This window comes from Spinacia oleracea, chromosome 4, assembly GCF_020520425.1.
Source record: "Spinacia oleracea cultivar Varoflay chromosome 4, BTI_SOV_V1, whole genome shotgun sequence".
Taxonomy (NCBI): Eukaryota; Viridiplantae; Streptophyta; class Magnoliopsida; order Caryophyllales; family Amaranthaceae; genus Spinacia; species Spinacia oleracea.
Window position 1 is genome coordinate 139793246 of NC_079490.1, and position 13011 is coordinate 139806256.

Consider the following 13011-nt stretch of genomic DNA (forward strand, 5'->3'; position numbering starts at 1 on the left):
TACATTTTTTATTAATACAACACATGAAAAAATGATGAATTTTATGGTAAAAAATAAAACAGAATTATAATTTTAAGACGTACAATTAAAAAAGCATCATTTTATATAATTATGAGACAGATGGAGCAGTAATCAATCTATTGAAGTATCTTCTTGGACAATTAGTGGAACCAGTGTCATGTAGAGCTGTCAAAACAGGTCATCGGGTCGGGTTTGGGTCGGGTCATCTCAGGTTTCGGGTCATGTCGGGTCAATATTTCATTCGGGTTGAGTTCGGGTTCGGTCGGGTCGATTTCAGGTCGGGTCATATCGGGTTTTTTCCTATCCCGGGTTCAGGTCGGGTTCGAGTCGGGTCACATTTCGGTCAGGTTTGATTTCGGGTTCGGGTCTTATCGGGTCGGGTTTAAATCGGTTTGTAGCAGATAATTTCGGGTTCGGGTCTTATCGAGTCTGGTTTAAATCGGTTTGCAACACAGTTATTTTCGGGTTCGGGTCTTAGTTTGGATCGGATAATAATCAGATCAAATAGAATTCAGATCGGGTCACTCTCAGGGACGGGTCAAACTCGGGTCTGATAATTAACCTATACATTTTAAGGATTTTATATCCTAAAAAATTTTGTTTAACTTATTTTAGAGTTAAATTTTTCAATATTTAGCAATAAATAATTAAAATAGATATATCAATGAAGTTAATATTTGGTCGTGTCATTGATAACTCGGGTAAATCGAGTAGCGGGTTCTCACAGGTCGGGTCAATAGCAGGTTTCATCGAGTTACAATCGGTTTCGGGTTGACATCGGGTCGGGTATCAAATCGGGTTCGGGTCATTGTTCGGTCGGGTCAGTTCGGTTATCGGTCATTTTCGGGTCGGGTGTCGGGTTCGGGTTCGGGTGTTACAACATCGGGTTAAAATCGGTTATCGATTTTTTCGGGTCGGGTTTCGGGTTACCTGTTTTATCGTAATTTTGGGTCATGGTCGGTTACGGGTTCGGTCGGTTCAGGTCGGGTTTTTTGGGTCGGGTCAGTTTTTGACAGCTCTAGTGTCATGCATCATTGGGTCGGATAATAGGCCTCGGTCTGTTGAACAGCTCTCTCTAAGCATCAGTAATACTACGTATTTGCATATTACATCGTACTGTACATGTTATCTTCATGAATATCTCCGAATCACAAATTTGGGAATTGAATAATGGAGCACGAATATTTATTTTGGAAAAAGTTACCGGATTATGTCAATTTTTGGGCAATTCGTAAAAAATAAGTTAATAGTTTGATTATAACTGAATAAGTAAACATTTATACCCATCAATTTTAAACAAGTTATTTTTTATTTTGACCGGTTATATGAGGTGGATAATGATATGGTGGGTAATTACGTTTTTTTGTTTATCTTAAAAATAAGCTATTTGGCCCAATTTTTGAGGCAAAAAATCCAAAAATTCATTTATTTTGATTTTTTTTTAAATTTCCGTGTTTTATTTTTCATGGTGTTTTTTGTTTCGTTTTTAGTGCCCTTGTAAAATGTGTCAAAAATACGCTTTAAAATTTGCGTCAAAAAATCGCATAAAAAAAACCCCCTTGAAATATTGTTTGAAAAACGTATCAAAAAGTTGCATCTAATTAAGTGTCACATGTATTAAAAAATTATCTCGAAGAACGTGCATTGAAAAACGTGTTAAAATATGTGAAAAATATACCTGAAAAAATATGTTCTTAAATATGGCTAAAGATATGTGAAAAATATGATTCATAAAATATGTTCAGAGATTACTCGAAAATTGTGTCGATGAGCTTTCAAAAAATCATCTTAAATAATATTCCCAAAAAAAATTGACATGTATCGATTGTAATAGCTAAAGCTATACTTTTAGCAAGAGTTTCGATTTCAAAGTCAAGTTGGATGTTGACAAAAAATACAAGTCACTGATCATCTGACTTATTTAAAATTTAAGGGGTATAAAGATTGACTCAGGTATAATAAAAAGGTAGACTTATTTTTTTTACAGACGGTCTAAAATTAACTTATTCCCATCAATTTTTCCTACGTACAACATACGGAGTACAAGCTAAGGAACTATTGTGTACTCTTTATCATGTACATTGGCATCTAACATTACATAATCTCCCCCAGCTGTAACTTCATCTGCAAAAGTCTACCATTACGAATGAACATATTGATCAAATACTTCCCCTGTGTTCTTAAATATTACTTTACAATTGAACTCAGTGGTTTAAATAGGAGGCCACCAAACATAACTGCAATGCTACTTTAGTATCAAAGTAAGGATTTGTTTGCCCGTGAAGCAAGATCTATAGCTTTAGCTTCTGAGGTCATCATCCACTCTCTCTCTGCACGACGCTGACGTTGCCTCGCATTCTTGGCTCGTTTAGGAGCCAACCTTGTATCTCTCTCTACAAATGCTAACCTAAACTTTTCAGCCACGGACAACTCGCTGGGATTTGAAACGGGTGGTAAAATCCTTCTTATTGGTCTACACGATGCCCATGTAGTGGGGTCAATATCCTCAACAGCATGACCATCCAAAACTGTATCTGGCAGCGCTTCTCTAGGGACAGCAACTCCCTTGAAGTCAAAGGGTGAAGGCCGCGGGTTAACAATAACGCGGGGGCATTCAGAGGAGAAATTCGCCAAAGAATCAGGATCTATGTTTGGCTGAAAACAGTGAGAGATATTAGCTGTGAATAATGGATCTCACACAAGTAGACAGGGATTCAGACTTCATATTTGCCAACTTGCCATGACCAATACAAGTAGAATTTAGATTTTGCAACAACGAATAAAAGCAAGATTATAATCATACCCACACAAGCCACCGCAGGGATTGTCCACCACGAGTGATCTCTGTTGCATCAAGTTCCTCCCACGAATCTCCTTCCAAATTGTTCAGGTCTGGTTTAAATAAGTGCAGGCATCTTCTTGCAGTGTAATCACTCTGAGGACACCCTCTGCAAGATTAACTTTGGTTCATTGCCTCTCTCAAATTGCAATTAAAAAACCCACATCCAAAGAAAAAATTCACAAAACATAATATAAAGCCCAAGCTTTACGTAGACTAAATAGCATGTATGATGTTGCCACCATACTTTTATGCCTCACACACACACACACACACACACACACCCCCCCCCCCCCCCCCCACCTCCCCACGCACACACACCAAATTAAAATTTGTGGTTTACAGATGAAAACAATTGGTCGGTGCTACTAATCTCAAGCAATCACTACATTTACACTTGAACATTTGCCAAGTGCTTTTATCCTGCCTTGCAAAAAATATATCTCAGCCATTCTCCTCGAATAACAGTGCACAAAACGACAAATAAATGAGAACATAAGTGAAACTTGAAACAAAAGTTGGAAGTAACATCAAATATAATACTTGTCAGAACATCTTAATATCAAGAAGTACAGCTATAAATTTAAAGCCCGGTAATGGAAGAAACAAGTGCATACCCACATCTTAATATCTCCAAAGATTGACAGTGCTGCGCCAGTTGAGAGACACCATTAGAAGTAATTCTGCTGCATTGGCTGTAGGAAGGGACTCAACTTAGCATTTTTCATTCAAACAGGTACAACAAAAATAGAAAGAAGTGCAATCAAAATCTAACCATATAACGTGAAATGAACATGTTACGAAGTGCAACAACAAAAATGATCATCTTCAACTAAAGAACCCGTACCTTCTATTAAATTACTGAACTTCGTAAAGTTAAAGGCTCGTTCGGTATTAACTGACGTTTTCAGTTTTTGTTTTTATGATTTTGAAAGCCATATGATTTAGATTGAATCATAAATTAAAAAATGTGGAAACTACTATTTTCTGAAAAACAGAAAAGTGGAAATAAAAAATGATCCCGAACGGGCCCTAAATTACTGAACTATATTTAAACTTCTTAGAATATTTAAACGAGCAACAGATAAAGGATTTAACTTTTCTTTGTCAGTTCAACAGTTATCTAACAAAAGTATCAAACAGAATCCCCTAAAAACTTGATGTAAGTTTTCTAATTTACGTGATGGTCGGTTATTTAACATTCATATACTCAAAGTATCAGCCAATCCCAATCAACAGATAATTACTCAACCTTATATTCACTGCTCGCAAATATCCACACATCTCTGCCACTTTTGCAAGACCGAAATCTGAGACATCTGAACCAGAAATGTCAAGGACTTCCCAAGTGCCATCAGCAAGAGAGATTATTACATCATCATTTAGAAGCTTTCTTCTCCTAGCAACTGCAGCAATTGACATCTGTATTGTACAATGCAGTAATAAAAATTGTAAGAACACAAGCCTATGAAAGAACTCAGAATAAGCAAAATTTTGCAGGCCGTAATGATCTGACAGCAGAAAAACTTTCAGGAACGAAGGTAGCATTTATTATTTCGGTTTAGTTCGTGTAATGAAACTTGAAAAAACAGCTGCTTTTACTCTTCTTTCTCTGCACCTTTCCCTTTCCTTACTCTACTTTGTTTCTCTATTTCACCTACTGGAGTTCATCGGAAACTTCAAACCTCACCACTTTTCACTCATTCGTGCACTGCATGAACAACTCTGACATAAGAAAGAAGCCAAACAGTTCTCTCCCTCGTCCCTCCACGAGAGGGCCTCTCCGCCAATGAGAGGCATCTAAACTATTCAGGCCCCTGACAATTCTCTTCATTGTTGTCACACCGAATAATAAACAGTAGTTCCAATAACGAGTATTTCACCATTCTTTCGCTATTGTTGGGTCATTTATTTATCTTGTATTGCCCTATCTTACTCCTTTGGAGTGGTCATAGTAATCTAGCTTTAAATAGTTATCCTAAGCTCCTCCCCTTCCCTTCTCCCCCCCCCCTCCTTTTCTAGCTATCTACTGCAATCCGTAAGCCTCCAAGAATGAGGGGAACAATGTGTAATAACTGATACCACCATTCTACAGTTATGAACCAGAGGAACATTTGAGGCAGGCTGCAGCAGGAAGGTATTTCCTAGAAAATTGCTTAAAATATAATAAAATTTAAAAAAATAAAACAAATATTTTAGGTTCCGACACATCCATAACTAGATAAGAGAACAACAGGATCCACCGCCAGGAAGTTTTGGTATGGAAGTCGAGATAACATTTTATTCTTCTCCACAAAAACGAAGATGACAAAGTAGACTTTCATAACTACCCTAAAGCCTGTTGTAACTTGTAAGGAGTGATTATTACTCCATTGAGGAGGCCGGTTTGTGGGTTCAATGGTCCATAATCCATATAGAGAAGGTGACGTTCATCTTCACTAAAGACAATTTATCTTCAATTGGCAAAGGTTGAAAGAAATTTCTCAGTTCTCACCCTTGCGGAATGCAAGGGTTGGATTTTGTTTCTTACAAACAGGACGCCAGGACTCTATGGCTTTGTTTGGTTGAGGGGATTTGGGAGGAAAAGAAAGGAAATGGTTTTATTATGTTCTCATGTTTGGTTAGATAAATTACATAGAATTTGATGGGAAAGGAAAGGCAAGATCATTTGTAAAAAATTCACTTTCCTTTCCTCCCAAAATTGGAGGAATTTAATAGGAAAGAGAAAATTAAAAGCTGTCATTTATATTTCTTTTCTCTTCCCTTCATTTCCTTCCTTTGAACCAAACACAAGAAAATAAAATCTCTTTTCCTTCCCTTCTTTTCCTTTCTTTTCTCTTCCTTTCCTTTACTAATAATAAACCAAATAGAGCCTATACGTGAGGCTAACCTAGTACAATCTACACCAAGGCCAATTAACATTTCTGGTCCTTTCACAGTCCAAAAAGCCAACTATTTCTAATTCCTTCCCTATCCCTATTTCAAAGAATAACTCACCCAAGCTTAGATTTCTTTCTTAGAACCAGGGACAGATCCATATTCCCCAAAACACTTTGACGGATCCTTTCAGGCCTGCCATGGATCCAAAAATTTTGGAGGATCTCCCTCAAACTCTTAAAGCCCGCCAGATTAGTATATTACACTATTAAGGTCCAACATAATCTCATTTCTAAGTCTTGTTTCTGCCCCTAACTTCCTACAGATAAACCTTTACCACAGTGTCCATTGGACTACCCAGGAAATTGTTATTCTCTAATTTGTTCATTGGATTCCAGTTTTCCTTGTCTCTTCTCATTTTCAGCCAACTCTGTAGTTCCTCTTCAAACTGAGTAGTAATATGGTGTTAGTTGCAAACCCTCATTGTGATGATTGGACTTGAAACACAGAGAAGTGAGGCACTGGAGTGGTGTGAGAAGACAAGATGGGGTGGAATGAGGAAATTTCTGGGAATAAGTGGAAAGATTGGGAGTATAAGGATGCTATTTCTAATTCTCTAGTGAGGACTGAGGAAGTGGGGAAATAGAAAGTAACAACTGGAGGTGAACTGATGTGCTGAAGATAAGAGGGGTTAAAATACAGAATAGTGAGAAGAGACTAAAGGGAAGGAAGGAGAGCTAGAGAATTTGAAAGGAAGAAAAATAACGACATGGGCATAGTGGAGGAAATGCCATTTGAATTTTGAAAAAAGTGTTGCTGGAGAGGATATATCACTATGGCCTCTCATCTCCATATGCATATAAACATAAGCTTATAGAAACAAAGACTAAAGCCTGCAAAATTGTTGAATGTCAAACCAATTTGAGGGGGGTTCTTAGGAGTCCCTTGACTCTTTGGTGTCAACTTACAGGCACAAAATGAGACTGTTGTGACTAAAATTGCAACCATTGGGGGAGGGGGGGGGGAGTAAGGAGGTTTCCCCTATCCAAAGGATGAAAAAACTTCTTTCGCAGAACTATTGGGAAATAGTTACTGCAGAATCACAAAGTTCCTTTTTGCACTGGATGATCGGCACGTTTACTCTGTTACATAATAGCTGTATATAAACAAGATGCTGATCAGCCTGATCTCCTATTATGGCTTCCCAAGGAGGATTATTTTGCAATGTTACATTTACTCCTTTACTTATATTCTTGGCCGTATAGAACCAAGATGCTGACCTCCTATTATGGCTGCCCAAGGAGGGTTACTTTGCATTATTATATGTGGTTTCTACAACCGGAAACAAACATATTTAACTGAAGTATCCTTCTCAATAGCATGTATAATTTTTAGAGTTTTATCCAACCTAATGCATCTAATGAAGAAATCAGATGCAAGGTAAATGAGTCATGTGAATGGAGCGCCAAACTAACAAAAAACGTTAGAAGTTATGGAAAGTATCTGTAATGAACCAAGTGTAAGGGAAGGGCATAATAGGTAGTGAGTAATAAATATTAGGTAGAAGACAAATTATGGAGGTGTAGTAGAATGGTTATAAATAAGGGCACATTAGGTTATGAGAGGATGTTCAGAATTTGGTAAAGCTTAGGCTTTGGAGAGTGGTGACCTCAAGTCCCTAACCCTTGGAGATTGGTGGCCTCAAGTCACTACTTTTGTATCTCAGTTTGGTGTTCTTCATCTTTCAATCAAATCAAACATATCCATGCCATTATATTTCTGCCCAAAATATCAGTTCTTTACACTTGGTATCAGAGCGGTACAGTTCTGGGAAGGGCATCTGATCTGATTTTCTGGAGGAAAAAAAATGGTGTTTACAGGATCTGAACAGAAAATCGAGGAGAAGTTGGATGAGATTTTCCAAAAATGTAAGGAAGATCTCGTGAAAAACATCATGGAGGGTCTTTCTCCGATCTTCTCTGCGTTCCGGCAAGAATTGAAGGAATTAGGAGAGAAGGTTACTGAACTTAGAGAAGAGATACTCAAAGAGGAAGAGAAAGAGGCAGCGGTGGAAGATCCGGAGAGGGTAGAAGCAAAAGGGATTGGGCTTGGGGATTTGAGGAAAATAGATCTAAAAATAATCCTGGATTTCTTGAGGTTTACCACGTCAGAAAATCTGATGGCCGGTTTTACAGGGGTCAAGGAGACTATGCTTGTTGTTTTGTTGATGGTATGTTTGATGTTTTCAGAGGGGAAGGGAAAAGAAGAATATTTGAGCGTGGAGGTGCCGGAGGCTGCGGATCTGGTGGTGGCCCTGGTTGTTTCACCGGAAGACGTTCGAGAGGTGAACCTGGTGGTCTCCTCTTACCAGGCGAGTTAGGCGGTGGTAGCTCGCGTGAAGGTCTTAGTGGATTTGCAGGTGGTGGAGACCGAGACGAAATCACTGGAAGAGAGCCAAAGAGAGAATTATTTGAGAGGGGAGGTGTTGGGTGCAGTGGCTCTGAACATAGCGGTGTTGGTAACTACAGAGGTGGTGGTGGTGGTGGTGGTCCAGGGGTTTCCTTTAGATGTAAGGCTTGTGGTGGTCTTCTTGGGTGGCGTGTCGAAGACAACTCCCAGAAAATTCCCAGAAATGGAGGTTGAAGAAAGAGTGTGTTGGAGAAGCTTGGTTGAGTCTTGCGTTGGCTTGAGGAAGAAGACAAGTACAAGTGATGCTATTGCTAATAAGGGCAATTATGTAATTAACCAAGAAAGCAAGTCTCAAGCAGCAGTAGAATGTCACATGTTGGCATCCACCCTTATGCAAAATAGTCTCTCTTTTATTAAGGTGATAGAGCCCGCTTTTGAGGCCCAAATTTCTGAACCCACTTTCTCTCCCCTACATCTACCTAATCAACCCAACCCAGTTCTAGATGTCAACACTCCTTCTAACTTCATGTTCAGACCATATAGTATAGGACACAATTCTGGGCCACCACACTTAAATCTCAGCCCAATCATCTTTAAACCCATTAGCCTTCCCCACTTATCCAGCCCACAAACTCCCAATTTTCTGATTTTTTCTTCTACATCTAAATTCACTTCTCTAGTACAAATTTTTACAGCCAACCCATTCAACACTTCTCTTTTTAATTTCCTCAACCCACAGCCTTTCCATCTTAAGTTAGAAAATCCCAATTCCAACCAATCTTTACTTCCACCCTATGACAACTCAAATGCTAACTTTTTCTTAGCTACGCCACCAAAGGAAGTACAAGGACTCACCAATGAGGAGCTTGAGCGCCAGTGGAAACCAGACATCAATTCTCAGACGGAAACTGCTAATTGTTACCAAGGCTGGGAATTTCGTGCTGATTACTATCCACCTTGAGGACAAGGTGGAAGTTTAGGGGGCCGGTATTGTAATGAACCAAGTGTAAGGGAAGGGCATAATAGGTAGTGAGTAATATTAGGTAGAAGACAAATTATGGAGGTGTAGTAGAATGGTTATAAATAAGGGCACATTAGGTTATGAGAGGATGTTGAGAATCTGGTAAAGCTTAGGCTTTGGAGAGTGGTGACCTCAAGTCCCTAACCCTTTGAGATTGGTGGCCTCAAGTCACTACTTTTGTATCTCAGTTTGGTGTTCTTCATCTTTCAATCAAATCAAACATATTAATGCTATTATTTTTCTGCCCAAAATATCAGTTTTGTACAGTATCTTTCCTCAATTCCAACTTATAGAAGACATGTCATACATGTCTCCTCAAGTCCAGTTTGACCCGGTGGAATACCATTAAGATAAACTCAGGCAGATCCATGGGTGTCTAAATAATTTGAATCGGTTAGCGGTTAATAACTTAATCTACATCCGATATCAGGGGAAACATCAAAGAAAGATTCACAATTGTTTTGAAATCTCTCGCACAGTAGTCAAAGATAGGTCAGCTATCTTCGATTTTTGTCGTCCAACTCTACAAGTCTGAAAAGAGATCACCAAGGAATTGTGTAGTTCACAAGGCTTGAAGTGGGATAATCAGATCTGAGAGTTTTTTTACAAACGATTACATCAGATACTACTTAGAAAATGCAAAATATAGTTTTTACTTTTAATTCACTCTAACAAATAACCTTTTCCAGAATTCAGTCCTGCAAAGGGATCCCCTCCCCCTGTATCTTTTCACTCTTTGCTCAATAGCTCTCACCTACTGGCAACGGATGGCCTGAAACTAGTCATCTCTGTTTCTCAGATGAGTGAGATACTCTCTTTTTCTTCTAGAGGCAACCAAAATATCATGTGAAAAGTTGTCAAACACAATCACCTGGTTTTGCAATGAACTGAGTGAATTAACTAATTTTGGAAATTCTTTGGTATACACAGCCATACTACCAGGGCTTGAAACCAGTCCTTAGAGGAAGGAGCTGAAGCAGATCCTACAAATGAGATCTACAGAAACAATGGACACTTATTTGGAGGAACCAATCTCTATTATGGGCAATGGTACGAATTTTTTTAACTTTATGGTCCACAAGGTCCTGAAAAATACTTCTTTACGAGAATCTAAGGTATTTCACAATCAGGAATGGGGCTCCTACAGAGTATCCTCTCAGCCTTGAATCTACATGCTCTCGATCTTTAAAATGGCAAAGAAGATCGAAAACCAATCGATTGATGCTTAAGGATGACCTGTGCATTAGCATTTAGCAGAGTAGAAAACTGTAAAATGGACTACAAGCAAGGCATCTTTGCTGTAGAATTCTACAAAGACTCCGACCAACTGGTCCAGCGTATGAAGTCTGAAGCCAAGTGCACAAAAAACCTACTTATTATCAGAAGGGGCACGGAGGATCCTATAAGAAGCTGACATTTTTTCTTTACGTAACCTTTGCAACCTTCCAAGAGGACCACGAGTTCTGTTTACAAGGCCCACAAAATGGCATGTAAGGCTAGGAGTATTAGCTAACGAGCGTTTTCATTTTGCAATTAATATACAGCAGTGGAAATTTGAAAAATCTTGGAACAAAAAGGTTCAGGTATACTGATGAGATTATGAGAGCACATGTTTGATCAATATGTATATTTCGCATGCATACGCATCACGACCTGCAGTTTTGGTACGATGGACAATGAGCCTGTGACTCATTAAAGATGAGAAGCATGACTGTTCAGAACTTCTGATCCAAACAACAAATGGTACAAAAATCAAATCAAACCCTCAAGATTCAAATGGACAAAAATAGCTAATTATAATATCACTATACGAGTCTATGCATGAGGTACAACACATCAGCACTCAATATCATATTCTAACTAACAATTGTACAAAGGAACAGATAAAAGAGAACCTTGATATGTGCTGGAAAACCGATAGCAATCCCACCCAACTCTTAATATTATATTCTAACTAACAGTTGTACAAAGGAACAGATAGAACAGAACCTTAATATGTGCTGGGAAACTGATAGCAATCTCGCCCAACTCAGGGATGAGATCCTCCAAATGCTTCCCGATGACAGCAATGCATAAGCTGACTAAACCAGGAGGCTTTGTTCTTTTAGATGGAAAGACTGCAATAAAACCACACATAACTAATAAGCCCATAACATACGAATTGGTCAATTACCATGTACTTTAGCATTGCATAGAGGTCAAATGTACCATACCTCAATAAAATTTCTTTAAATTTTTTTTTAAAAAAAGACTTGAAAGATACTTTTACTTCGGCATCCACAATTCATATCATACAATCAAACCATACTTAATAAAAAAAAATGATGCAAAAAAAGAAAAAGAAAATTCATGTGTTATACGGAGTATTGAACATAAAACCACTCATTAAGGGTTTCAACTACCTAACTGAACTAACAGTGTACTCAGAATTTGGCATCAATATTAATTCTACTAAGCTTAAAAGCAATCGTCAAGGCTTTCAACAGCAGTATCTAACTGAGCAACAGTAGAGGATAATTGAGCCTTATACATATGTATCGCACTTTAATTGACCAAACAAAAAATACACCCAACATTGTCTATTGCAATTAAACAGTAGTAATTCAACAACAACAAAAAAAATATCGGGATGAGCTTTTATGTGCGTAAGTATGGGAGAGAAGGAAAGAGAGTGGACCTGGGAAAAGGAAAGAGGCGGAGGCGGAGGCGGCGGTGGAATTAAGAACGAGATTTTGGAGAGAAGCTGCAACGGTGGTCGCTGGAGATTTGCCTTTCTCCATTGAAGTGAAGCTAGAGGCGTTCAAGATGTATCAGAGGGAGAGGGAAAAACTGGTCGGTGATATTGGAATTTTCCGATTTATAAGTGGGGGTTCATCGCCGATGTTAGACTTTTCCCTTCTTCCAATTTCTATCTTCTGCAGTTTATGATCGCATAAGCTGTGCCAATTTCTGCGGTTGTGGACCGTGTTTGGGCTTAGTTGTTGAGATGGGCAAATAGCCATCAACAACTGCGCGTGCACCGAGAGGAAGGTGCACCTGCATCAAAAAACAAACACATAAGAATAAAAAGCAAAATTCAAAAATAATGCAAAAACGCAAAAGAACATAAGAAAGTAAAAAGAAAGAACCTCATGAAGCAAACGAAAAGAACAATAACAAAAACCTGAAAAGAACACTAATATTAAAAACCAAAGAAAATGTACCAACATTAAAAGGACATATCCTCTCTCCTAATAAACAATAACAATTACTCCCTCCGTTTCTTTTTGTTTGTTACGTATTCATTTTATGGTGTTTCACAATGCTTGTTACGTGGGAGAATCTTTCCTTTTATAAACTTATTATACTATCATTTTTTGTGCCAACTTTTAATTTTAATTGGTCCAATTTTTTCAACTCATTAAATTTCTTTATAATTTTCCAAGTATGTTAAGTTAGCAATATCTGTGCTTTTCCATTATTGGTTCATTTTGATAAATAAAATAATCTTATTGGTTGTTGTAATGATTAGTGGATTGAGGTTTTACATGGGTTTATTTTTTTAATAAAAAAGAAAAAGAATCTTTATTATACATTAATAAACGTGCAAAAGTCCAAACGTAACAAACAAAAAGAAACGGAGGGAGTATTTCTTAAAAAGAACATCATGAGAAAAATACAACAGAAAAAGAACACAAAGAACAAAAAGAAATGAATGAAAGGAACAACCAATCGACTATCGGTGGGGGTTATTCATGACATCCAATCAATGATAGCAAAATTCTGGTGGGGAGGCTCGGGAGAGAATCTTGGAGTCCATTGGATGAATTGGGATTCGATGTGTGCACCCAAATGTCTTGGGGGT

The 13011-nt window shown here is 38.2% G+C and overlaps 1 protein-coding gene across 1 annotated transcript; it reads right to left on the minus strand.

Moving 5' to 3' along the window:
* Positions 1-1903: 1903 nt before the first annotated feature.
* LOC110778583 (uncharacterized) lies at positions 1904-12190 on the minus strand. The gene is made up of 6 exons (XM_021983129.2): positions 11845-12190; positions 11157-11284; positions 4113-4282; positions 3478-3555; positions 2825-2969; positions 1904-2676 (listed from the first exon to the last, which is right to left on the minus strand). Exons 1-6 carry the CDS (start codon positions 11945-11947, stop codon positions 2278-2280), a joined length of 1023 nt encoding a protein of 340 aa, XP_021838821.1. The 5' UTR covers positions 11948-12190; the 3' UTR covers positions 1904-2277.
* Between the last annotated feature and the right edge of the window lie 821 nt (positions 12191-13011).